Consider the following 26,613-nt stretch of genomic DNA (forward strand, 5'->3'; position numbering starts at 1 on the left):
AAGTGGAAAGTGACTTTACTTAAAAGGTTAAAAAAAAATATTATTTCAAATGGGACACCCTGTTTTTATTACGTCATTTAATTCTGTCTGTCAAAATTTACAACAAAATGGCCTACTAGGTGATTCAAAAAACGTGTACAATTTCCGAGATACGTACTGGCAAAAAACTGCACTACTTTAAATGAAACACCCTGTACATTTTACGGGGAGTCCAAACTGGGGGGGGGGTTCGAATTAAGTTTGGGCCACCCTGTATACTACTCCAGTTAGTAATTGTTTTGTGATTTTAGTTTTTCATTGATTTTAGTATTTTTTGCCATTTTTTTATTAATTTTTGAAACTTGAAACCGAAATAACCAAAAAAAAAAAACAGACATTTTAAACTATCCAGTGACATTGACAGTGCAGACAGCTGTCAGTGTCAAAATGGCGGCAGTTACAGCAAAACAAATGCTAGATTCGTGTTCTCCATGTCAAAATTAGTTAAAATGGCCACCTTGACACGTCTAAATTCAATATGGCGGCGGTCAGTATAGTAGGCCAAGAAAAACCTTCGTTTGGACAAAATTTCGGTGCATTTTCCGAAAAAATCCCAAATAACTCGATTATTTGAAACACTCCGTATAGACACACCAGATGATCGTAGGTGGCTAAGGAATGGGGCTATCACGTGACGTTGACAGGACCTGGCTAAGTTGTACCGTTTGCCCGCTAGGGGGCGTCAAACTTTTTGAATATTATTTTCGCACATTTTTCTAAATATCTCGAAGTAGTTTAGTAGTTTTTCATTGATTTTAATATTTTTTGCAATTTTTTGAAACTTGAAACCGAAAAAACCAAAAAACAAAGACATTTTGAATTATCCAGTGACATTGACAGTGCAGACAGCTGTCAGTGTCAGATTTGCATCCAATTGACACTAGAATGCAATAATTAAATCAACCTTGATACTAATCGACTGATTTAGCCATAAAGTTCGTATTATTTCACTTCCTTAAGTGGATTTCAACGATTTTAAACGGAGATTTCAACAATAAGGCAAAATATTCCGCAATTAACCTCGTTTTCAGTGTATTAAGCGCAACACATAACCTCATTGTTCTCCTTATTGTTTATTTCAAATAGGTATTGATAAAAGCAGTTTTAATTGAAAATTGATGTTTTTTTAATGTTTTATTATACAATTATTGCAGTTCAATGTATCGTCTAAGATGAAAGTTGTATGTAATATAATTTATACCGCAAAAAAACGCGACTAACGGTATGCTTCTCGAATTTCCTGCGATTGTTCAAATTTGCATTGTTTCATCTACTTTCTAGTAAATTATTGTCGATTTTCAGGCATTTTAATCGGTTGCACCGTTAGGCCGCTAGAGGGCGTCAAAGTTGACCAAACTTTCCAGACCAACATTTTTAGACACTTTTTGCTTTGACCTTGAATAACTCTCGTATTTGACAGCTGACGTCAAAATGACATAGAAGCAAAAAGATAGTCCAAAGTGTCAGCTTTCAGAAAATATGGCCGCTTAAGTTAATCGGTTGCACCGTTAGGCCGCTAGAGGGCGTCAAAGTTGACCAAATTTTCCAGACCAACATTTTTGGACACTTTTTGCTTTGACCTTGAATAACTCTCGTATTTGACAGCTGACGTCAAAATGACATAGAAGCAAAAAGATAGCTCAAAGTGTCAGCTTTCAGAAAATATGGCCGCTTAAGTTAATCGGTTGCACCGTTAGGCCGCTAGAGGGCGTCAAAGTTGACCAAACTTTCCAGACCAACACTTTTAGACACTTTTTGCTTTGACCTTGAATAACTCTCGTATTTGACAGCTGACGTCAAAATGACATAGTAGCAAAAAGATAGCTCAAAGTGTCAGCTTTCAGAAAATATGGCCACGTAAGTTAATCGGTTGCACCGTTAGGCCGCTAGAGGGCGTCAAAGTTGACCAAATTTTCCAGACCAACATTTTTGGACACTTTTTGCTTTGACCTTGAATAACTCTCGTATTTGACAGCTGACGTCAAAATGACATAGAAGCAAAAAGATAGCGATAGATTATTGTCGATTTTCAGGCATTTTTAAGGTTAGGTTATTATTAGTTAGGTTATAGCGTAGCTCCGTTATTTGAGGGGTTACAGCAAAAGTGTAAATTAGAGAGTTGTAGCAAATTTCATGCTCTACGAGATTGCTTCAAAGCATTTTTGCCCTAAAGGGCCAATTAAGTGAGTTACAGGCCGAAAACTGCTTGCAATGCACTCTAGTGCCTCAAAACTCCCAAATGTGATTTCAATAGAGCATAGCTCCGTTATTTGAGGAGTTACAGCAAAAATGTAAATTAGAGAGTTGTAGCCAATTTCATGCTCTATAAAAATACTTCAAAGCATTTTTGCCCTTAAGGGCCAATTAAGCGAGTTACAGGCCAAAAACTGTACACATTTTGACAGTACACAAAATACATTACACAGACAGTTTTCAATGCAAATTAACACAATTAAGTGGCACAATAGTAGCAAAGGAACTTGACCCCAGGTAATTAATACGAATAAGTGGCCTGGGAAACAGGTAAACAACAATTCAATAGAAATTCCTTTCTACGCAATTTAAGGGAAAAAAAAAACACTTAAAATATGGTTGAAATTACGATATTTTTACGCTATATCAGGCCAGGGACTAGCAACTAGAACACCCTGTATATTAAGCCAATTTTTAGGATTTTACATGATAAAACACTCGGTATATTATTACATAACCTTAAAGTTACTTGAGCGAAACAGAGACAGAGTGACACGTGTGTGTTGTTGACCTTTTCTATGTCACGAACTTTTGTCCAGTGAAAGTGAAATCCCATGTTAACGAACCCAATACAAGAAGTGATTTCTAATGCAATAATTATTATGTATTTTACTCAAAAAAAATTACATTTTTTAATATAAGCGGCAACATTGTAACTTGACACTTAAGGTCTATTTTTGCCAATTATTAATATGCCTGTATATGGGAATTTCCATTACTTTACTAATTAGTTTCAAGTTAATTTAGACCTTATAGTGGAATTGTTGTTTTTTTTTTCTAAATTATTTTTCAGGAAAATTTCATCATATTTTAGTTCATTCTCCTTTAAAATGAGGTGCAAGTCGATATTTTGACAGAAAATTCAAAATGGCGGCCTGGAACGCCATTTTGTCTGTCATTTCTTGAAACTACGTGAAATTTCCTTTAAAATAAGGTGAAAGTCGGTATTTCGACAGAAAATTCAAAATGGCGGCCTGGAACGCCATTTTGTCTGTCATTTCTTGAAACTACGTGAAATTTCCTTTAAAATAAGGTGCAAGTCGGTATTTTGACAGAAAATTCAAAATGGCGGCCTGGAACGCCATTTTGTCTGTCATTTCTTGAAACTACGTGAAATTTCCTTTAAAATGAGGTGCAAGTCAGTATTTTGACAGAATATTCAAAATGGCGGCCTGGAACGCCATTTTGTCTGTCATTTCTTGAAACTACGTGAAATTTCCTTTAAAATGAGGTGCAAGTCAGTATTTTGACAGAAAATTCAAAATGGCGGCCTGGAACGCCATTTTGTCTGTCTGTCCTGTTTTAAGCGGCAACATTGTAACTTGACACTTTCAAGGTCAGTGACAAAATGGCGGCAGTTACAGCAAAACAAATGCTAGATTTGTGTTCTCCATGTCAAAATTAGTTAAAATGGCCACCTTGACAGCTCTAAATCCAATATGGCGGCCGGTCTGAATACTAAATCAAGAAAAACCTTCATTTGGACAAAATGTCGGTGCATTTTCCGAAAAAATCTCAAATAACTCGATTATTTGAAACATTTCGTATAGACACACCAGATGATCGTAGGTAGCTAATGAATGGGGCTATCACGTGACGTTGACAGGACCTGGCTGGTTGTACCGTTTGCCCGCTAGGGGGCGTCAAACTTGACTATCTATTTTCGGACATTTTTCTAAATATCTCGAAAACGGTTTGGGTTAGCAGTATGAAATTTTCCCCTTGTATACCCCTCAAGGAGACGCAACTTTTATCAAAAATAACATTTTTCTGTACAACGCACCCGTTGACCGTGAAAAATAAAAAACTAGATTTTTGACATTTTTAAAGGGGGTTTTCCATGAATTTTTTTTGTAAAAATTTTGAATTTTAAAAATCCTCTTTAACTACCTTAATTAGTTTAAATAAAACCTAGAAACGTGACGTAAAGTGTCATTTCTAAAAATGTAATTTTTTTAGGGTGCCATGTCAAGAAAACTGTCAAAAATACCCTAATTTCAAGGTCAGTGACAAAATGGCGGCAGTTACAGCAAAACAAACACCAGATTCGTGTTCTCCATGTCAAAATTAGTTAAAATGGCCACTTTGACAAGTTCAAATTCAATATGGCGGCGGTCAGTATAGTAGGCCAGGAAAAACCTTCATTTGGACAAAATTTCGGTGCATTTTCCGAAAAAATCTCAAATAACTCGATTATTTGAAACATTCCGTTGAAACACATCAGATGATCGTAGGTAGCTAAGGAATGGGGCTATCACGTGACGTTGACAGGACCTGGCTAAGTTGTACCGTTTGCCCGCTAGGGGGCGTCAAACTTGATTATCTATTTTCGCTCATTTTTCTAAATATCTCGAAAACGGTTTGGGTTAGCAGTGTGATTTTTTTTTCCTTGTATGCCCCTCAAGGAGACGCAACTTTTATCACAAATAACATTTTTCTGTACAATACACCGAATGACCTTGAAAAATAAAAAACTAGATTTTTGACATTTTTAAAGGGGGTTTCCTAAAAAAAAGTCAAAAATACCATAATTTCAAGGTCAGTGACAAAATGGCGGCAGTTACAGCAAAAAAAACACCAGATTCGTGTTCTCCATGTCAAAATTAGTTAAAATGGCCACTTTGACAAGTTCAAATTCAATATGGCGGCGGTCAGTTAGTAGGCCAAGAAAAACCTTCATTTAGACAAAATTTCGGTGCATTTTCCGAAAAAATCTCAAATAACTCGATTATTTGAAACATTCCGTTGAAACACATCGGATGATCGTAGGTAGCTAATGAATGGGGCTATCACGTGACGTTGACAGGACCTGGCTAGGTTGTACCGTTTGCCCGCTAGGGGGCGTCAAACTTGATTATCTATTTTCGCACATTTTTCTAAATATCTCGAAAACGGTTTGGGTTAGCAGTGTGAAATTTTTTCCCTTGTATGCCCCTGAAGGAGACGCAACTTTTATCAAAAATAACATTTTTCTGTGCAACGCACCCGTTGACCGTGAAAAATAAAAAACTAGATTTTTGACATTTTTAAAGGGGGTTGAATGAATTTTGGTGCATTTTCCGAAAAAATCTCAAATAACTCGATTATTTGAAACATTCCGTTGAAACACACCAGATGATCGTATGTAGCTAATGAATGGGGCTATCACGTGACGTTGACAGGACCTGGCTAGGTTGTACCGTTTGGCCGCTAGGGGGCGTCAAACTTGATGATGGTCACAATTTAATTGGCATCATGGAGAACATAATGGGTGGATCGAGCGAGGCATAATACAAACAATATTAATCGATGACCTACCCTTTCCTTTACGTTCGCTTTAAAACCTTTGACCTTTTTCGATTTTCGTGCTTTTACTTCCTCGTTTATTAAATTGCGCTGGCAAACTCATTAAGTAGTCGAAAACGATCATTTGGACCTAATTTGGGACACCCTGTATAGTACAGTATTCCAGCAGTGGAGCATATTATACCTGATTTCATTTTGAAGCTTAAAAGAAATAGCGATCCTACCTGAAACAAAGAAAAAACAATTTTTAGCAAATAATATCGTATATAGCGCAAATCAAACTAAATTGCAGTGACGTCACTCTTTTAACTATCAATTTTATCAACGTGAAACGGTCCAGTTTTGGCAACGTCGCACTGTTTTACTTCATTTTGACCCTGGCGACGTTGTCTTGTCTTGGACAGTTTGGCACTACTGTATACACCCTGTATAGTGTAAATTAAATAAGCCATTAATAATTGTTTTCGATCATTCCATTCGTTGAAAACAACCAAATACAGGGTGTTTCATCAAATTACCCCCTTACTCGAATGTACAAACTGTATCCACAAAAATCCACTTTTTTCCGTGGTATACACCCTGTATATTGATTGTAGGCCATGAACTTGTTTCGCTAAATTGATTTATTATTCGGGGCATGATTTACGCACCAATTCGGTAATTCACTCGGTACTCGCATTAATCTGTCACGTATACAGGGTGTCCCAAAAAAAAATCCATGCCACACAAACGTATTGAGTCAGAAAACTTCTTAGCTGTCAAATCTGTCTCCGAAAGTGTCACATTGACGGTTTTTGATGCCTTGGATTGTCGAATTACATTTGAGTGCTTTTTCTGTCAAATCGGTTGTCAAATGAAAACTCGACTGTCAAATTACAGCCAGAATGTGTCTAAAACGTCAAAAATGTGATATCAAAGCCGGAATGCTTCTTGCGCTGCCTTTGATTAGTCAAAAATGCTACCAGAAGTTTGTGAATGGTCAAAATAAAAGCAGGAAGCCTTTCTACTGTCTCTAAATTGTCAAATCAAGTCCAAAATGCTTCTTAATGTCTTTGAATAGTTAAAAATGACACCAGAAGTCTGTGGATTGTCAAAACAAATGCAGGAAGCCTTTCTACTGTCTCTAAATTGTCAAATCAAGTCCAAAATGCTTCTTAATGTCTTTGAATAGTTAAAAATGACACCAGAAGTCTGTGGATTGTCAAAACAAATGCAGGAAGCCTTTCTACTGTCTCTAAATTGTCAAATCAAGTCCAAAATGCTTCTTAATGTCTTTGAATAGTTAAAAATGACACCAGAAGTCTGTGGATTGTCAAAACAAATGCAGGAAGCCTTTCTACTGTCTCTAAATTGTCAAATCTAGTCCCAAATGATTCTTGATGTCTTTGAATAGTTAAAAATGACACCAGAAGTCTGTGGATGGTCAAAACAAATGCAGGAAGCCTTTTCCCACCGCTTTTCTCCCTGATTGTACTAAATTTTGTAATGTTTTTTCAGGTTGGTGGATAGGAAATTTAATGAGGATTCCAAAAATGTGCTTTAAACTGTCATTTTGTCACTCCAAGTGAGTTTGACAAGTAGTTTTGTCCCTGACTGTCCTTTGAAATTGTGTTTCTGGCGGTTCAAACTTTGACACCACTTTTCTCCCTGACTGTCCCAAATTTTGTGGTGTTTTTCAGGTGGTTTGATAGGAAATTTAATGAGGATTCCAAAAATGTGCTTTAAACTGTCATTTTGTCACTCCAAGTGGGTTTGACAAGCAGTTTTGTCCTTGACTGTCTTTTGAAATTGTGTTTCTGGCAGTTCAAACTTTGACACCGCTTTTCTCCCTGATTGTACTAAATTTTGTAATGTTTTTTCAGGTTGGTGGATAGGAAATTTAATGAGGATTCCAAAAATGTGCTTTAAACTGTCATTTTGTCACTCCAAGTGGGTTTTACTAGCGATTTTATCCCTGATTGTCATTTCAAACAGTTTTCAGGCAATTCAAACTTTGACACGGCTTTTCTCCCTGACTGTACGAAATTTGCAGTGTTTTTTCATGTGATTGGCTAGGAAACTTAATGAGGATTTCAAAAATGTGCTTAAAACTGTCATTTTCTCACTCCAAGTGAGTTTTACAGGCGATTTTATCCCTGACTGTCATTTCAAACAGTTTTCAGGCAGTTCAAACTTTGACACCGCTTTTCTCCCTGACTGTACTAAATTTTGTGGTGTTTTTTCATGTGGTTTGATAGGAAATTTAATGATGATTCCAAAAATGTGCTTAAAACAGTCATTTTTTCACTCTAAGTGGGTTTTACAGGCGATTTTGTCCCTGACTGTCCTTTCAAACAGTGTTTCTGCTCGGCCTCCATCAGGCAGGATTTATGGTGCTCTAGTCTGATATTAGCGGTGTTGCCAGATTGCTTTAGTTTTCACGTAAAAATTCTGTAAAATTACATTTTCTTATAATCAACTAATCGAACAGAAGGATTTCCTCTATTCAAGCAGCAAATCAATTAAGATCAGAAGGATTTCTTTATGTTACAATCTGTATTATTTGAGATCAGAAGGTTTCTGAGTAAAAGTTTGCAAGATCAGAAGCTTTAAACTGATAAATTTATATTAAACCACTAAACTTTAACGTAAAATGGTAATTTTTTTATTTAATTATCTTGCTTAACCTTCTAATTAAATTATTACCCGTTATTTAATTAATAATGTATACACATCCAAATCTAAATTTTTTTTAATACATCGTTAATAATTACATTAATAAATAATGTTATTAACTATTTTAGGCATGAAACCGTTGACACTAAATATTGTGATAATATATTAAGTAGGAATTATTCGAAAAAAGCTGATAATTTCACGTAAAGCTCAATTTCCTCTGAAATTAAATTCAGTTACATATTAAATGTCTTTGCAGGGCTTGGGATGTTTCAAGCCAAAATCGACCTTAATTACATCATCACCAGAAATGTACAAAGCATTTTTCCTGTTTCTTTTGGACAAATCAAAAAGAGAGAAACAACTAACCGTACCTTTAAAACTGTTTAAAATGCACGTACGGTTCAATTTCGCTTTGAATAACATCGAATTATCAACGTAAATTCCGTTAAAAGACTGAATTGTTTCGAGCCAAAATCGACCTAATTTACATGTAAAATGTACATTTTACGGAATTTATTTGAAACCGGAAATGCTTGAAAAAGTCAAATAAGTTTAACCGGAAATCCCATCCATATTGCAAACCGCAGTTGCCGAATAACATCACTAGCTTCCTGAATTTTTAACGAAACAGCCTCATCTCTAGTTTCTGAATTATTTACTCTTACACACGGTTTCGTTGCACTTTATGATGACACGTGATCCTAACTAGGCATTTGATTGGTTAATTAACTAATGCATTTTACATGAAAATTCATACAATCTGGCAACACCGCAATTAACAGATAATGGTAAAACGACTATAAATCCTTACTGACGACATTTTTGTTAGTTTCAAATGCTGTCTTTCTCAATAATTTGAAATAAAAAAATTTAAACATAACCACGGAAAGACCTAGTCAACTGCGCCAAAAGTCCAAAATGTGAAAGTAAAATTAACTTTCCATTAAATGGAAAACTCGTCATCAAGGCGGCCAATTGTCAATTGCCCTTCCAATTTCCTCTTCGGAAGTGATTTCATGTTTGATGGAAAGCAATAACATGTTTTTGAAAAGTATTTCGTTGACTCAAAAGAAGTTTTGGACTATTCAAAGACATCAATAGGAATTTTGGACTAGATTTGACAATTTAGAGACAGTATTTGTTTTGACCATCCACAGACTTCTAGTACCATTTTTGACTATTCAAAGACATTAAGAAGCATTTTGGACTAAATTTAACAATTTAGATATAGTGGAAAGGCTTCCTGCATTTGTTTTGACCATCCACAGACTTCTGGTAGCATTTTTGACTATTCAAAGACATTAAGAAGCATTTTGGACTTGATTTGACAATTTAGAGACAGTAGAGAGGCTTCCTGCAGTTATTTTGACCATCCACAAACTTCTGGTAGCATTTTTGACTAATCAAAGGCAGCGCAAGAAGCATTCCGGCTTTGATATCACATTTTTGACATTTTAGACACATTCTGGCTTTAATTTGACAGTCGAGTTCTCATTTGACAACCGATTTGACAGTAAAAAGCACTCAAATGTAATTTGACAATCCAAAGCATCAAAAACGGTCAATGTGACACTTTCGAAGACAGATTTGACAGCTAAGAAGTTTTCTGACTCAATACGTTTGTGTGGCATGGATTTTTTTTTGGGACACCCTGTATACGTGACAGATTAATGCGAGTACCGAGTGAATTACCGAATTGGTGCGTAAATCATGCCCCGAATAATAAATCGATTTAGCGAAACAAGTTCATGGCCTACAATCAATATACAGGGTGTATACCACGGAAAAAAGTGGATTTTTGTGGATACAGTTTGTACATTCGAGTAAGGGGGTAATTTGATCAAACACCCTGTATTTGGTTGTTTTCAAACGAATGGAATGATCGAAAACAATTACTAATGGCTAATTTAATTTACACTATACAGGGTGTATACAATAGTGCCAAACTGTCCAAGACAAGACAACGTCGCAATGGTCAAAATGAAGTAAAACAGTGCGACGTTGCCAAACTTGACCGTTTCTCTCATGAAATTGACAGTAAAAAATGACAGCGCTTTTCTCCCTGACTGTACTGAATTTTGTAGTTTTTTTTTAATTTTTTTCAGTAAAAAACCTTTCAAACGTCAATTTTTTTGCCTTTGACATTTGCAAATGGACAAACGGTCACGTGACTTTTGTAACGAGAGAATGACTTCAACTGTCAAAAATCAAATCGTTTCAGCAACGTTGCCGTTCTACCACAGTTGAAGTCCCATTTACTAATCAGGCAAGCAATTCTGAGTGTCCTGGCAACACTGGTTATCGACTGACGTTTGCCTGTCACGTGACCTGTCAAACTAAACGTTGCGCGGAATTTGTTTTCCCTGCAAAAACTCCAATTTACCGTCTTTTGACGCAGAGAATCGGTATTTAGCATGGAAAATAGCTGAAACAATAAAGTAAACCATTACACGAAAGTAACACGCGGTGTGGGATGAATAAGTAAACCGAAACGCTGATTATACGTATGTGAATCATCATTTTTTGATTATTCCGTTATTTTTGCTATAATAGAGTGTGTATGCGAAAAAAAGCGGTTAAAACAACACACCGAGTTACTTGCGTACGTTTGGCAACAGTGTTCCGCGGTTATAAGGTCACGTGAACCACCGTCAAAACTTATATATACCGTGTGAATTGGTTTTTTTATTACTTTTTGACAGTTTTAAGCACAAAATTTAGTACAGTCAGGGAGAAAAGTGGTGTCAAAGTTTGAACTGCCAGAAACACAATTTCAAAGGACAGTCAAGGACAAAACTGCTTGTCAAACCCACTTGGAGTGAAAAAATGACAGTTTAAAGCACATTTTTGGAATCCTTATTAAATTTCCTATCCACCAACCTGAAAAAAACACTACAAAATTGAGTACAGTCAGGGAGAAAAGCGGTGTCAAAATTTGACCTGCCAGAAAGACAGTTTGAAAAGACAGTCAGGGACAAAATCGCTGGTAAAACCCACTTGGGGTTAGAAAATTACTGTTTTAAGCACATTTTTGGAATCCTCATTAAGTTTCCTATCCAATAACATGAAAAAACACTGCAAATTTCGTACAGCTAGGGAGAAAAGCAGTGTCAAAGTTTGAACTGCCTGAAACAGAACTTCAAAGGACAGTCAAGGACAAAACTGCTTGTCAAACCCACTTGGAGTGACAAAATGACAGTTTAAAGCACATTTTTGGAAACCTCATTAAAATTCCTATCCACCAACCTGAAAAAACACCACAAAATTTGGGACAGTCAGGGAGAAAAGAGGTGTCAAAGTTTGAACTGCTAGAAACACAATTTCAAAAGACAGTCAAGGACAAAACCGTTTGTCAAACCCACTTGGAGTGAGAAAATGACAGTTTTAAGCACATTTTTGAAATCCCCACTAAATTTCCTATCCATCAACCTGAAAAAACTCTACAAAATTTAGTACAGTCAGGGAGAAAAGCGGTGTCAAAGTTTGAATTGCCAGAAACACAATTTCAAAGAACAGTCAGGGACAAAACTGCTTGTCAAAGCCACTTGGAGTGACAAAATGACAGTTTAAAGCACATTTTTGAAATCCTCACTAAATTTCCTATCCAACAACCTCAAAAAACTCTACAAAATTTAGTACAGTCAGGGAGAAAATAGGTGTCAAAGTTTGAACTGCCAGAAACACAATTTCAAAAGACAGTCAAGGACAAAACTGCTTGTCAAACCCACTTGGAGTGACAAAATGACAGTTGAAAGCACATTTTTGGAATCCCTACTAAATTTCCTATCCAACAACCTGAAAAAACACTACAAAATTTAGTACAGTCAGGGAGAAAAGAAGTGTCAAAGTTTTAACTACCAGAAACACAATTTCAAAAGACAGTCAGAGACAAAACTGCTTGTCAAACTCACTTGGAATGAGAAAATGACAGTTTAAAGCACATTTTTGAAATCCTCCCTAAATTTCCTATCCAACAACCTGAAAAAACACTACAAAATTTAGTACAGTCTGGGAGAAAAGCGGTGTCAAAGTTTGAACTGCCAGAAACACAATTTCAAAGGACAGTCAAGGACAAAACTGCTTGTCAAACCCACTTGGAGTGAGAAAATGACAGTTTTAAGCACATTTTTGGAATCCCCATTAAATTTCCTATCCAACAACCTCAAAAAACTCCACAAAATTTAGTACAGTCAGGAAGAAAAGCGGTGTCAAAATTTGAACTGCCAGAAACACAATTTCAAAGGACAGTCAGGGACAAAACTGCTTGTCAAACCCACTTGTAGTGACAAAATGACAGTTTAAAGCACATTTTTGGAATCCTCACTAAATTTCCTATCCACCAACCTGAAAAAACACTACAAAATTTAGTACAGTCAGGGAAAAAAGCGGTGTCAAAGTTTGAACTGCCAGAAACTCAATTTCAAAAGACAGTCAAGGACAAAACTGTTTGTCAAACCCACTTAGAGTGAGAAAATTACAGTTTTAAACACATTTTTGGAATCCTCACTAAATTTCCTATCCAACAACCTGAAAAAACACTACAAAATTTAGTACAGTCAGGGAGAAAAGTGGTGTCAAAGTTTGAACTGCCAGAAACTCAATTTCAAAAGACAGTCAAGGACAAAACTGCTAATCAAACCCACTTAGAGTGAGAAAATGACAGTTTTAAGCACATTTTTGGAATCCTCACTAAATTTCCTATCCAACAACCTGAAAAAACACTACAAAATTTGGTACAGTCAGGGAGAAAAATGGTGTCAAAATTTGATCTGCCAGAAACACAGTTTGAAAAGACAGTCAGGGACAAAATCGCTGGTAAAACCCACTTGGAGTAAGAAAATGACTGTTTTAAGCACATTTTTGGAATCCTCATTAAGTTTCCTATCCAATAACATGAAAAAACACTGCAAATTTCGTACAGCTAGGGAGAAAAGCGGTGTCAAAGTTTGAACTACCAGAAACATAATTTCAAAAGACAGTCAGGGACAAAACTGCTTGTCAAACCCACTTGGAGTGACAAAATGATAGTTTAAAGCACATTTTTGGAATCCTCACTAAATTTCCTATCCAACAACCTCAAAAAACTCTACAAAATTTAGTACAGTCAGGGAGAAAAGTGGTGTCAAAGTTTGAACTGCCAGAAACACAATTTCAAAGGACAGTCAAGGACAAAACTGCTTGTCAAACCCACTTGGAGTGACAAAATGACAGTTTAAAGCACATTTTTGGAATCCCCACTAAATTTCCTATCCAACAACCTGAAAAAACCTACAAAATTTAGTACAGTCAGGGAGAAAAGCGGTGTCAAAATTTGATCTGCCAGAAACACAGTTTGAAAAGACAGTCAGGGACAAAATCGCTGGTAAAACCCACTTGGGGTTAGAAAATTACTGTTTTAAGCACATTTTTGGAATCCTCATTAAGTTTCCTATCCAATAACATGAAAAAACACTGCAAATTTCGTACAGCTAGGGAGAAAAGCAGTGTCAAAGTTTGAACTGCCTGAAACAGAATTTCAAAGGACAGTCAAGGACAAAACTGCTTGTCAAACCCACTTGAAGTGAGAAAATGACAGTTTAAAGCACATTTTTGGAAATCTCATTAAATTTCCTATCCACCAACCTGAAAAAATACCAAAAAATTTGGGACAGTCACGAAGAAAAGCGGTGTCGAAGTTTGAACTGCCAGAAAGACAATTTCAAAAGACAGTCAAGGACAAAACTGCTTGTCAAACCAACTTGGAGTAGCAAAATGACAGTTTAAAGCACATTTTTGGAATCCCCACTAAATTTCCTATCCAACAACCTAAAAAACACTACAAAATTTAGTACAGTCAGGGAGAAAAGCGGTGTCAAAGTTTGAACTGCTAGAAACAATTTCAAAAGGCAGTCAAGAACAAAACTGCTTGTCAAACCCACTTGGAATGACAAAATGACAGTTTAAAGCACATTTTTGAAATCCCCACTAAATTTCCTATCCAACAACCTAAAAAAACACTACAAAATTTAGTACAGTCAGGGAGAAAAGCGGTGTCAAAGTTTGAACTGCCAGAAAGACACTTTCAAAGGACAGTCAAGGACAAAATTGCTTGTCAAACCCACTTGGAGTAACAAAATGACAGTTTAAAGCACATTTTTGGAATCCTTATTAAATTTCCTATCCACCAACCTGAAAAAACACTACAAAATTTAGTACAGTCAGGGAGAAAAGCGGTGTCAAAGTTTGAACTGCTAGAAACACAATTTCAAAGGACAGTCAGGGACAAAACTGCTTGTCAAACCCACTTGGAGTGAGAAAATGACAGTTTAAAGCACATTTTTGGAATCCTTATTAAATTTCCTATCCACCAACCTGTAAAAACTCTACAAAATTTAGTACAGTCAGGGAGAAAAGCGGTGTCAAAGTTTGGACTGCTAGAAACACAATTTCAAAAGACAGTCAAGGACAAAACTGCTTGTCAAACCCACTTGGAGTGAGAAAATGACAGTTTTAAGCACATTTTTGGAATCCTCACTAAATTTCTTATCTAACAACCTGAAAAAACATCACAAACGTTAGTACAATCAAGGAGAAAAGTGGTGTCAAAGTTTGAACTGCTAGAAACACAGTTTCAAAGGACCGTCAAGGACAAAACTGCTTGTCAAACACACTTGGAGTGACAAAATGACAGTTTAAAGCACATTTTTGGAATCCTCACTAAATTTCCTATCCAACAACCTGAAAAAATTTCCTAAATTTCCTATCCAACAACTACAAAATTTAGTACAGTCAGGGAGAAAAGTGGTGTCAAAGTTTGAACTGCCAGAAACACAATTTCGAAGGACAGTCAAGGACAAAACTGCTTGTCAAACCCACTTGGAGTGACAAAATGACAGTTTAAAGCACATTTTTGGAATCCCCACTAAATTTCCTATCCAACAACCTGAAAAAACCTACAAAATTTAGTACAGTCAGGAAGAAAAGTGGAGTTTGAACTGCCAGAAACACAATTTCAAAGGACAGTCAGGGACAAAACTGCTTGTCAAACCCACTTGGAGTGACAAAATGACAGTTTAGAGCACATTTTTGAAATCCCCACTAAATTTCCTATCCAACAACCTCAAAAACACTACAAAATTTAGTACAGTCAGGGAGAAAAGTGGTGTCAAAGTTTGAACTACCAGAAACACAATTTCAAAAGACAGTCAAGGACAAAACTGCTTGTCAAACCCACTTGGAGTGACAAAATGACAGTTTAAAGCACATTTTTGGAATCCTCACTAAATTTCCTATCCAACAACCTGAAAAAACACTACAAAATTTAGTACAGTCAGGGAGAAAAGTGGTGTCAAAGTTTGAACTGCCAGAAACACAATTTCAAAAGACAGTCAAGGACAAAACTGCTTGTCAAACCCACTTGGAGTGACAAAATGACAGTTTTAAGCACATTTTTGTAATCCTCACTAAATTTCCTATCTAACAACCTGAAAAAACATCACAAACGTTAGTACAATCAAGGAGAAAAGTGGTGTCAAAGTTTGAACTGCTAGAAACACAATTTCAAAGGACCGTCAAGGACAAAACTGCTTGTCAAACACACTTGGAGTGACAAAATGACAGTTTAAAGCACATTTTTGAAATCCCCACTAAATTTCCTATCCAACAACCTGAAAAAATTTCCTAAATTTCCTATCCAACAACTACAAAATTTAGTACAGTCAGGGAGAAAAGTGGTGTCAAAGTTTGAACTGCCAGAAACACAATTTCAAAGGACAGTCAAGGACAAAACTGCTTGTCAAACCCACTTGGAGTTACAAAATGACAGTTTAAAGCACATTTTTGAAATCCCCACTAAATTTCCTATTCAACAACCTGAAAAAACTCTACAAAATTTAGTACAGTCAGGAAGAAAAGTGGTGTCAAAGTTTGAACTGCCAGAAACACAATTTCAAAGGACAGTCAGGGACAAAACTGCTTGTCAAACCCACTTGGAGTGACAAAATGACAGTTTAGAGCACATTTTTGGAATCCTCACTAAATTTCCTATCCAACAACCTGAAAAAACACTACAAAATTTAGTACAGTCAGGGAGAAAAGTGGTGTCAAAGTTTGAACTGCCAGAAAAACAATTTCAAAAGACAGTCAAGGACAAAACTGCTTGTCAAACCCACTTGGAGTGACAAAATGACAGTTGAAAGCACATTTTTGAAATCTCCACTAAATTTCCTATCCAACAACCTGAAAAAACCTACAAAATTTAGTACAGTCAGGGAGAAAAGTGGTGTCAAAGTTTGAACTGCCAGAAACACAATTTCAAAAGACAGTCAAGGACAAAACTGCTTGTCAAACCCACTTGGAGTGACAAAATGACAGTTTAAAGCACATTTTTGGAATCCTCACTAAATTTCCTATCCACCAACCTGAAAAAACACTACAAAATTTAGTACAGTCAAGGAGAAAAGTGGTGTCAAAGTTTGAACTGCCAGAAACACAATTTCAAAGGACAGTCAAGGACAAAACTGCTTGTCAAACCCACTTGGAGTGACAAAATGACAGTTTAAAGCACATTTTTGGAATCCCCACTAAATTTCCTATCCAACAACCTGAAAAAACCTACAAAATTTAGTAGTCAGGGAGAAAAGCGGTGTCAAAATTTGATCTGCCAGAAACACAGTTTGAAAAGACAGTCAGGGACAAAATCGCTGGTAAAACCCACTTGGGGTTAGAAAATTACTGTTTTAAGCACATTTTTGGAATCCTCATTAAGTTTCCTATCCAATAACATGAAAAAACACTGCAAATTTCGTACAGCTAGGGAGAAAAGCAGTGTCAAAGTTTGAACTGCCTGAAACAGAATTTCAAAGGACAGTCAAGGACAAAACTGCTTGTCAAACCCACTTGGAGTGACAAAATGACAGTTGAAAGCACATTTTTGAAATCTCCACTAAATTTCCTATCCAACAACCTGAAAAAACCTACAAAATTTAGTACAGTCAGGGAGAAAAGTGGTGTCAAAGTTTGAACTGCCAGAAACACAATTTCAAAAGACAGTCAAGGACAAAACTGCTTGTCAAACCCACTTGGAGTGACAAAATGACAGTTTAAAGCACATTTTTGGAATCCTCACTAAATTTCCTATCCACCAACCTGAAAAAACACTACAAAATTTAGTACAGTCAAGGAGAAAAGTGGTGTCAAAGTTTGAACTGCCAGAAACACAATTTCAAAGGACAGTCAAGGACAAAACTGCTTGTCAAACCCACTTGGAGTGACAAAATGACAGTTTAAAGCACATTTTTGGAATCCCCACTAAATTTCCTATCCAACAACCTGAAAAAACCTACAAAATTTAGTAGTCAGGGAGAAAAGCGGTGTCAAAATTTGATCTGCCAGAAACACAGTTTGAAAAGACAGTCAGGGACAAAATCGCTGGTAAAACCCACTTGGGGTTAGAAAATTACTGTTTTAAGCACATTTTTGGAATCCTCATTAAGTTTCCTATCCAATAACATGAAAAAACACTGCAAATTTCGTACAGCTAGGGAGAAAAGCAGTGTCAAAGTTTGAACTGCCTGAAACAGAATTTCAAAGGACAGTCAAGGACAAAACTGCTTGTCAAACCCACTTGAAGTGAGAAAATGACAGTTTTAAGCACATTTTTGGAAACCTCATTAAATTTCCTATCCACCAACCTGAAAAAATACCAAAAAATTTGGGACAGTCACGAAGAAAAGCGGTGTCAAAGTTTGAACTGCCAGAAAGACAATTTCAAAAGACAGTCAAGGACAAAACTGCTTGTCAAACCCACTTGGAGTGACAAAATGACAGTTTAAAGCACATTTTTGGAATCCCCACTAAATTTCCTATCCAACAACCTAAAAAACACTACAAAATTTAGTACAGTCAGGGAGAAAAGCGGTGTCAAAGTTTGAACTGCTAGAAACAATTTCAAAAGGCAGTCAAGAACAAAACTGCTTGTCAAACCCACTTGGAATGACAAAATGACAGTTTAAAGCACATTTTTGAAATCCCCACTAAATTTCCTATCCAACAACCTAAAAAAACACTACAAAATTTAGTACAGTCAGGGAGAAAAGCGGTGTCAAAGTTTGAACTGCCAGAAAGACACTTTCAAAGGACAGTCAAGGACAAAATTGCTTGTCAAACCCACTTGGAGTAACAAAATGACAGTTTAAAGCACATTTTTGGAATCCTTATTAAATTTCCTATCCACCAACCTGTAAAAACTCTACAAAATTTAGTACAGTCAGGGAGAAAAGCGGTGTCAAAGTTTGGACTGCTAGAAACACAATTTCAAAAGACAGTCAAGGACAAAACTGCTTGTCAAACCCACTTGGAGTGAGAAAATGACAGTTTAAAGCACATTTTTGAAATCCTCACTAAATTTCCTATCCAACCACCTGAAAAAACACTACAAAATTTAGTACAGTCAGGGAGAAAAGCGGTGTCAAAGTTTGGACTGCTAGAAACACAATTTCAAAAGACAGTCAAGGACAAAACTGCTTGTCAAACCCACTTGGAGTGAGAAAATGACAGTTTTAAGCACATTTTTGAAATCCTCACTAAATTTCCTATCCAACCACCTGAAAAAACACTACAAAATTTAGTACAGTCACGGACAGAACTGCTTGTAAAACCCACAGTTTTGACAACTTTGACAGTTCCAGAATAACGCTAATAGACAGTCAACGAAACTATTGATCAAATCAAAGGATTTTGATGTAAAAATAGATTTTGTGGGTTACCTGCTTCCTTCCTGGATACATTTTGGATAAATACCTTGCACGGATACCACATTTTAGCAAAAGTGTCAATTTCAATTTTCGGATTGAAATCCTTCCATAAGCACCAAATACCAGAAATCCACACGAACGACACCCATCGCGTTATTGACCGTTACTGATACGGAACCCATCGTTCAAAAAAAAATCAAAGGTGCCACCCGCTTTTTAAATTAATAATTTGCGCTCACCCAGTATATCAACACGTACCCACCAACTATGGTGGGCATCGACTAATTGGACTAATAACGCGGAACCGTAACTCGCACACAAATACACTGACCTCCTCTCTATCACCTGAGTTTTAAATTCACGTGCGATTATCTCTAATCAATTTAAGGGGAGATGTGTGATAAGACTCGTTGAATTGGTGGCGACGTTGCCAATGTTACGTTAAATCCTGAACAACCGGAAAAAATTCGGTTCGGCGGTGTCAAAGTTTGAACTGCCTGAAACACGGTTTGAAAAGACAGTCAGGGACAAAATCGCCTGTAAAACCCACTTGGAGGGAGAAAATGACAGTTTTAAGCACATTTTTGGAATCCTCATTAAATTTCCTATCCAACAACCTGAAAAAACACTACAAAATTTAGTACAGTCAGGGAGAAAAGCGGTGTCAAAGTTTAAACTGCCAGAAAGACAGATTGAAAGGACAGTCAGGGACAAAACTGCTTGTCAAACCCACTTGGAGTGAGAAAATGACAGTTTTAAGCACATTTTTGGAATCCTCATTAAATTTCCTATCCAACAACCTGAAAAAACATCACAAAATTCGGTACAGTCAGGGAGAAAAGCGCTGTCAAAGTTTGAACTGCTAGAAACACTGTTTGAAAGGACAGTCAGGGACAAAATCGCCTGTAAAACCCACTTGGAGGGAGAAAATGACAGTTTTAAGCACATTTTTGGAATCCTCATTAAATTTCCTATCCAACAACCTGAAAAAACACTACAAAATTTAGTACAGTCAGGGAGAAAAGCGGTGTCAAAGTTTAAACTGCCAGAAAGACAGATTGAAAGGACAGTCAGGGACAAAACTGCTTGTCAAACCCACTTGGAGTGAGAAAATGACAGTTTTAAGCACATTTTTGGAATCCTCATTAAATTTCCTATCCAACAACCTGAAAAAACATCACAAAATTCGGTACAGTCAGGGAGAAAAGCGCTGTCAAAGTTTGAACTGCTAGAAACACTGTTTGAAAGGACAGTCAGGGACAAAATCGCCTGTAAAACCCACTTGGAGTGAAAAAAGGACAGTTTTAAGCACATTTTTGGAATCCTCATTAAATTTCCTATCCAATAACATGAAAAAACACTGCAAATTTCGTACAGCCTGGGAGAAAAGCGGTGTCAAAGTTTAAACTGCCAGTAAGACAGATTGAAAGGACAGCCCGGGACAAAATCGCTAGAAAAACAAACTTGGAGTGAGAAAATGACAGTTTGAAGCACACTTTTGGAATCCTCATTGAGTTTCCTATCAAACAACCTGAAAAAACATCTCAAAATTTGGTACAGTCAGGGAGAAAAACGCTGTCAAAATTTTAAATTTCAGAAACACAGTTTCAAAAGACAGTCAGGGACAAAATCGCTAGTAAAACCCACTTGGAGTGAGAAAATGACAGTTTTAAGCACGTTTTTGGAATCCTCATTAAGTTTCCTATTAAACAACCTATACAAATATCCCAAAATTCGGTACAGTCAGGGAGAAAAGCGCTGTCAAAGTTTGAACTGCTAGAATCACAGTTTCAAAGGACAGTCAGGGTTAAAACTGCTTGTCAAACCCACTTGTAGTGAGAAAATGACAGTTTTAAACACATTTTTGGAATCCTCATTAAATTTCCTATTCACCAACCTGAAAAACACCACAAAATTTGGAACAGTCAGGGAGAAAAACAGTGTCAAAATTTGAACTGCCTGAAACACGGTTTGAAAGAACAGTCAGAGACAAAATTGCCTGTAAAACCCACTTGGAGTGAGAAAATGACAGTTTTAAGCACATTTTTGGAATCCTCATTAAATTTCCTATCCAACAACCTGAAAAAACACTACAAAATTTAGTACAGTCAGGGAGAAAAGTGGTGTCAAAGTTTGAACTGCCCGAAACACAATTTCAAAGGACAGTCAGGGACAAAATCGCTAGTAAAACCCACTTGGAGTGAGAAAATGACAGTTTTAAGCACGTTTTTGGAATCCTCATTAAGTTTCCTATTAAACAACCTATACAAATATCCCAAAATTCGGTACAGTCAGGGAGAAAAGCGCTGTCAAAGTTTGAACTGCTAGAATCACAGTTTCAAAGGACAGTCAGGGTTAAAACTGCTTGTCAAACCCACTTGTAGTGAGAAAATGACAGTTTTAAGCACATTTTTGGAATCCTCATTAAATTTCCTATTCACCAACCTGAAAAACACCACAAAATTTGGAACAGTCAGGGAGAAAAACAGTGTCAAAATTTGAACTGCCTGAAACACTGTTTGAAAGAACAGTCAGAGACAAAATTGCCTGTAAAACCCACTTGGAGTGAGAAAATGACAGTTTTAAGCACATTTTTGGAATCCTCATTAAGTTTCCTATTAAACAACCTATACAAATATCCCAAAATTCGGTACAGTCAGGGAGAAAAGCGCTGTCAAAGTTTGAACTGCTAGAATCACAGTTTCAAAGGACAGTCAGGGTTAAAACTGCTTGTCAAACCCACTTGTAGTGAGAAAATGACAGTTTTAAGCACATTTTTGGAATCCTCATTAAATTTCCTATTCACCAACCTGAAAAACACCACAAAATTTGGAACAGTCAGGGAGAAAAACAGTGTCAAAATTTGAACTGCCTGAAACACGGTTTGAAAGAACAGTCAGAGACAAAATTGCCTGTAAAACCCACTTGGAGTGAGAAAATGACAGTTTTAAGCACATTTTTGGAATCCTCATTAAATTTCCTATCCAACAACCTGAAAAAACACTACAAAATTTAGTACAGTCAGGGAGAAAAGTGGTGTCAAAGTTTGAACTGCCCGAAACACAATTTCAAAGGACAGTCAGGGACAAAACTGCTTGTCAAACCCACTTGTAGTGACAAAATGACAGTTTAAAGCACATTTTTGGAATCCTCACTAAATTTCCTATCCACCAACCTGAAAAAACTCTACAAAGCTTAGTACAGTCAGGGAGAAAAGAGGTGTCAAAGTTTGAACTGCCAGAAACACAATTTCAAAAGACAGTCAAGGACAAAACTGCTTGTCAAACCCACTTGGAGTAACAAAATGACAGTTTAAAGCACATTTTTGAAATCCTCACTAAATTTCCTATCCAACAACCTGAAAAAACTCTTCAAAATTTAGTACAGTCAGGGATAAAAGTGGTGTCAAAGTTTGAACTGTCCGAAACACAATTTCAAAGGACAGTCAAGCACAAAACTGCTTGTCAAACCCACTTGGAGTAACAAAATGACAGTTTTAAGCACATTTTTGGAATCCTCATTAAATTTCCTATCTAACAACCAATAATAATTATAATTTTTAATAGCGCGATTGCCAAACTTCCGTAAACCCCCTAATCTGCTTGTTTTTCTGCTTGAAAACATTCCGTAAGGTCGTAAATCGCAGATTTGTTTACTTCGTGTGACTTAACGAGCGTTATCAGGCAATCGATTACGTGAAATTTCTCAAAAACTACGATACCAACAAAGGTTGGGTTTATTACATCTCCACGATAACAAGAGATTACAAAAATATGCACTTACAGATTAGGAAAACGATTTTTTAATAGCTTAATTAAACTTTAAATAGCCTTGAGTACAAAATAATATAGATAATAAAAAGTTGGTATTTTAGGCTGTCAACTGTCACATTTTGAATAAAATGTCAAACTGTCAAATTTGACATTTCTCTGACACATTTTTAGGTTGCTTTCTGTTCTATTTAAGAGCCTCTGGCATTTTCAAAATTTGGATGCAAAAAAATTGTCAAAAAACCAAAAATGTTCAAAATGACTGTATCTGCATCCAGTCGACTAAGTTTACACTAGTTTCCTATTTATAAAACGGTGTAAACGCGGTCACTTGACACCAAGTCACACTTTCTGATTCAAAGGTGGTTTTCTATTGCATTTTTGAAGAAATTTTCAAAAAATTTAAAAAAAACAAATATCTCGAGAAGGGTTAAAGTTGCGGAAATTTCAAAATTCAAAAACGAACATTTTCCTTTTACGGTCCCTAAAATCGCAAAAGTAACCGAAAAAAGTAAAAAAAAAAATATTTCGGAAACGGTTAGAGTTACGGAAATTTTTAGTTTTCCATCCAAGTAAGTCCAGTCTAAAAAAACTGTAGAGAAGTAGAATAGAAATTCTGTCAAAAATCTGTCATAATTTCCCTACTTTGACAAGAAATAGTAAGTTTTAAAGTTTGAAATTAGGTTTCAAAGTAAGATTAATTTAAAAAAAAATACTAAAAAATGGCATAAAACGTACAATTAAACGTGAAACAATAACAAACACAAATTACCTTCAACTTTTACCTTGAACAGACACAACAACAAAATGCAAAACGTTAAACAACCATCAATTGTGTTGATCAAGTTGGATCTGCCAAAGGTTAGAAATTAAAAACAATTGAACATCTACGCAACATTTGTTGTAATAATGTATATTTTTAGTTAATTAAGTTAAATTTTGCGTTTTAATCGATTTTATTTGACGCATTTAAGAGTGAAAAAAAGTTAAATTTTTGGGTTACGGACCTGTTTTTTGACTGATATTTTTAGAGAATTTTTGTTCTTAGAATCGTTACGTTTTTACAGAAAAATTTATTTTCTTGGTTAACCCTGAAAATTTCAGTTTTCCAAGTCTCCACCTGTATACAAGGTGAATTATTTAATTAACCAATAAAAGTTTGGTCACCCTGTATGCAGTTTCAGTGGAAAATTGTCGGTTCAAAGCCCAGATTCAGTTCCTTTAGACTGTTTCACGCAATTTCCACCTCTTGAACTTTTTCCGAATCTCGGCCAGTTTAGGAGATATTCCACAAAATTCATTTTGGGAACCAGAAACTCCATTTTCTTGAAAAAGTCCCTCAAAACTTTGGCTGTCAATAACTCGGTTAGTTTTTGAGGTACAGCAACGGTAAATAACTCAAAAAATTCTGCTTTTCTTCTTCTTTACTGCGGTGTGCTCAAAAACCACCTTGTCAGCCTCTGGTGTACAGGGTGAACCAACAAAGTGAAAGTTGTTAGTTTGGTCACTCTGTATGCAGTTTCAGTGGAAATTTGTCGGTTCAAAGTCCAGATTCAGTTTCTGTAGAGTTTTTAACACAATTTCCACCTCTTGAACTTTTTCCGTATCTCTGCTAGTTTAGGAGATATCCACATAATCCGTTTTGGAAAACAGAAACTCCATTTTCTTGGAAAAGTCCCTCAAAACTTTGACTGTCAATAACTCGGTTAGTTTTTGAGGTACAGCAACGGTAAATTACTCAAAAAATTCCGCTTTTCTTCTTCTTTACTGCGGTGTGCTCAAAAACCACCTTATCAGCCTCTGGTGTACAGGGTGAACCAACAAAGTGAAAGTTGTTAGTTTGGTCACTCTGTATGTAATTTCAGTGGGAAATTGTCGGTTCAAACTCCAGACTAAGCTTCTTTAGAGTCTTCAACGCAATTTTCACCTCTTGAACTTTTTCCGTATCTCTGCTAGTTCAGGAGATATTCCACATAATTCATTTTGGGAAACAAAAACTCCATTTTCTTGGAAAAGTCCTTCAAAACTTTGACTGTCAATAACTCGGTTAGTTTTTGAGATACAGCAACAGTAAATAACTCAAAAAATTCCCCTTTTCTTCTTCTTTACTGCGGTGTGCTCAAAAACCACCTTATCAGCCTCTGGTGTACAGGGTGAACCAACAAAGTGAAAGTTGCTAGTTTGGTCACTCTGTATGCAGTTTCAGTGGAAAATTGTCGGTTCAAAGTCCAGATTCAGTTCCTCTAGAGTGTTTCACGCAATTTCCACCTCTTCAACTTTTTCCGTATCTCTACTAGTTTTATAAATATTCCACATAAATCATTTTGGTAACCAGAAACTCTATTTTCTTGGAAAAGTTCCTCAAAACTTTGACTGTCAATAACTCGGTTAGTTTTTGAGGTACAGCAACGGTAAATAACTCAAAAAATTCCGCTTTTCTTCTTCTTTACTGCGATGTGCTCAAAAACCACCTTATCAGTCTCTGGTGTACAGGGTGAACCAACAAAGTGAAGTTGTTAGTTTGGTCACCCTGTATACAGTTTCAGTGGAAAATTGTCGGTTCAAAGTCCAGATTCAGTTCCATTAGAGTTTTTTACGTAATTTCCATCTCTCAAACTTTTTCCGTATCTCTGCTAGTTTAGGAGATATTCCACAAAATTCATTTTGGTAACCAGAAACTCCATTTTCTTGAAAAAGTCCCTCAAAACTTTGACTGTCAATAACTCGGTTAGTTTTGGAGGTACAGTAACGGTAAATTACTCAAAAAATTCCGTTTTTCTTCTTCTTTACTGCGGTGTGTTCAAAAACCACCTTATCAGCCTCTGGTGTACAGGGTGAACCAACAAAGTGAAGTTGTTAGTTTGGTCACTCTGTATGCAATTTCAGTGGAAAATTGTCGGTTCAAAGTCCAGATTCAGTTCCTCTAGAGTGTTTCACGCAATTTCCACCTCTTGAACTTTTTCCGTATCTCTGCTAGTTTAGGAGATATTTCACATAATTTATTTGACGGACCAGAAACTCAATTTTCTCAATTTTTTGGAGATATTCCACATTTAAACAAATTCACAAATAAAAAAAGCTTTTATGTATATTAAGCCGGGTGTCATCGACAAATCTAAATTTGTTTGGAAAAAACTGCTATAAAATATTGAGGTTAAGTCACTACAGTCTAATAGGCGCCATATGCATTTGCAAACATAAATAAACCAGAAATTACAAGTACAGTTTTAAGTGCCTTAATACCAATTAAACTTGCATGGTAAAAATTAAAGTAAAATAGGATGACGTCACGTCAATTTACTTTGATTTTGGCCATATTTCCTGCAATAGCTTTTAAAGTAACTTAACACTTACGGATTGGTTGGAGCAAAATCAGATGGCTTACCTGAAAATAACAAAATTAATAAAAAAAAATGTTTTTTTTCGGTTATTTTCAAGCATTATTCCTGTTTTAATTAAAATGTCTTTGTTGTGGAAGTATGAAGGTTTCTTTTGGGGCTTTTTTATCTCAAAAGCAAATACAATTTATAATATCGCTCTGCACGGATTTAGGTTATCTCTGTTAAACAAACCAGATAAGCTACGAAGTTCTTCGGTATAATAATTAAGCTGAAAATTAGTAATAACCCAACTTTTTTGTAAAATTTGTAAAAGTTTGAAACTTCTAACTTAAACAGTTTCTGAGATATTTAGAGACTAACTTTGACGCCCTCTAGCGGCCAAACGGTAAATCACGTGATTTTAGCCCCATTTAGTGTTATGTACAGGGTGCTGCATTTTCGATGGTTTTACGGGGTTCAGAGAAAACGGTAATAGATAGAAAAAAAGTAGCATACGTGTTCCGATCTCATTTTCTGAGCTGAGATGACTGGCGA

General features: G+C 36.1%; 1 protein-coding gene across 7 annotated transcripts in view; it reads right to left on the minus strand.

Moving 5' to 3' along the window:
- trc (Serine/threonine-protein kinase tricornered) overlaps nucleotides 1-26,613 on the minus strand; it is a 79,756-nt gene that overhangs the window by 37,039 nt on the left and 16,104 nt on the right. Inside the window, exon 1 of one of the 7 annotated variants that reach the window (XM_081988741.1) lies at nucleotides 18,981-19,281. The exons of 5 other annotated variants lie outside the window; for them this stretch is intronic. In XM_081988741.1, coding sequence (XP_081844867.1) covers nucleotides 18,981-19,032 — 52 coding nt within the window. In that variant the 5' untranslated portion in view covers nucleotides 19,033-19,281. Of the gene's footprint in view, nucleotides 1-5,761; nucleotides 5,802-18,980; nucleotides 19,282-26,613 lie in introns of those variants that run through there. One more of the 7 variants, XM_081988742.1, reaches the window with a different exon arrangement.

The sequence above is a fragment of the Ips typographus genome, linkage group LG10, assembly GCF_016097725.1.
Source record: "Ips typographus isolate SLU linkage group LG10, UJ_Ityp_2.0, whole genome shotgun sequence".
Lineage (NCBI taxonomy): Eukaryota > Metazoa > Arthropoda > Insecta > Coleoptera > Curculionidae > Ips > Ips typographus.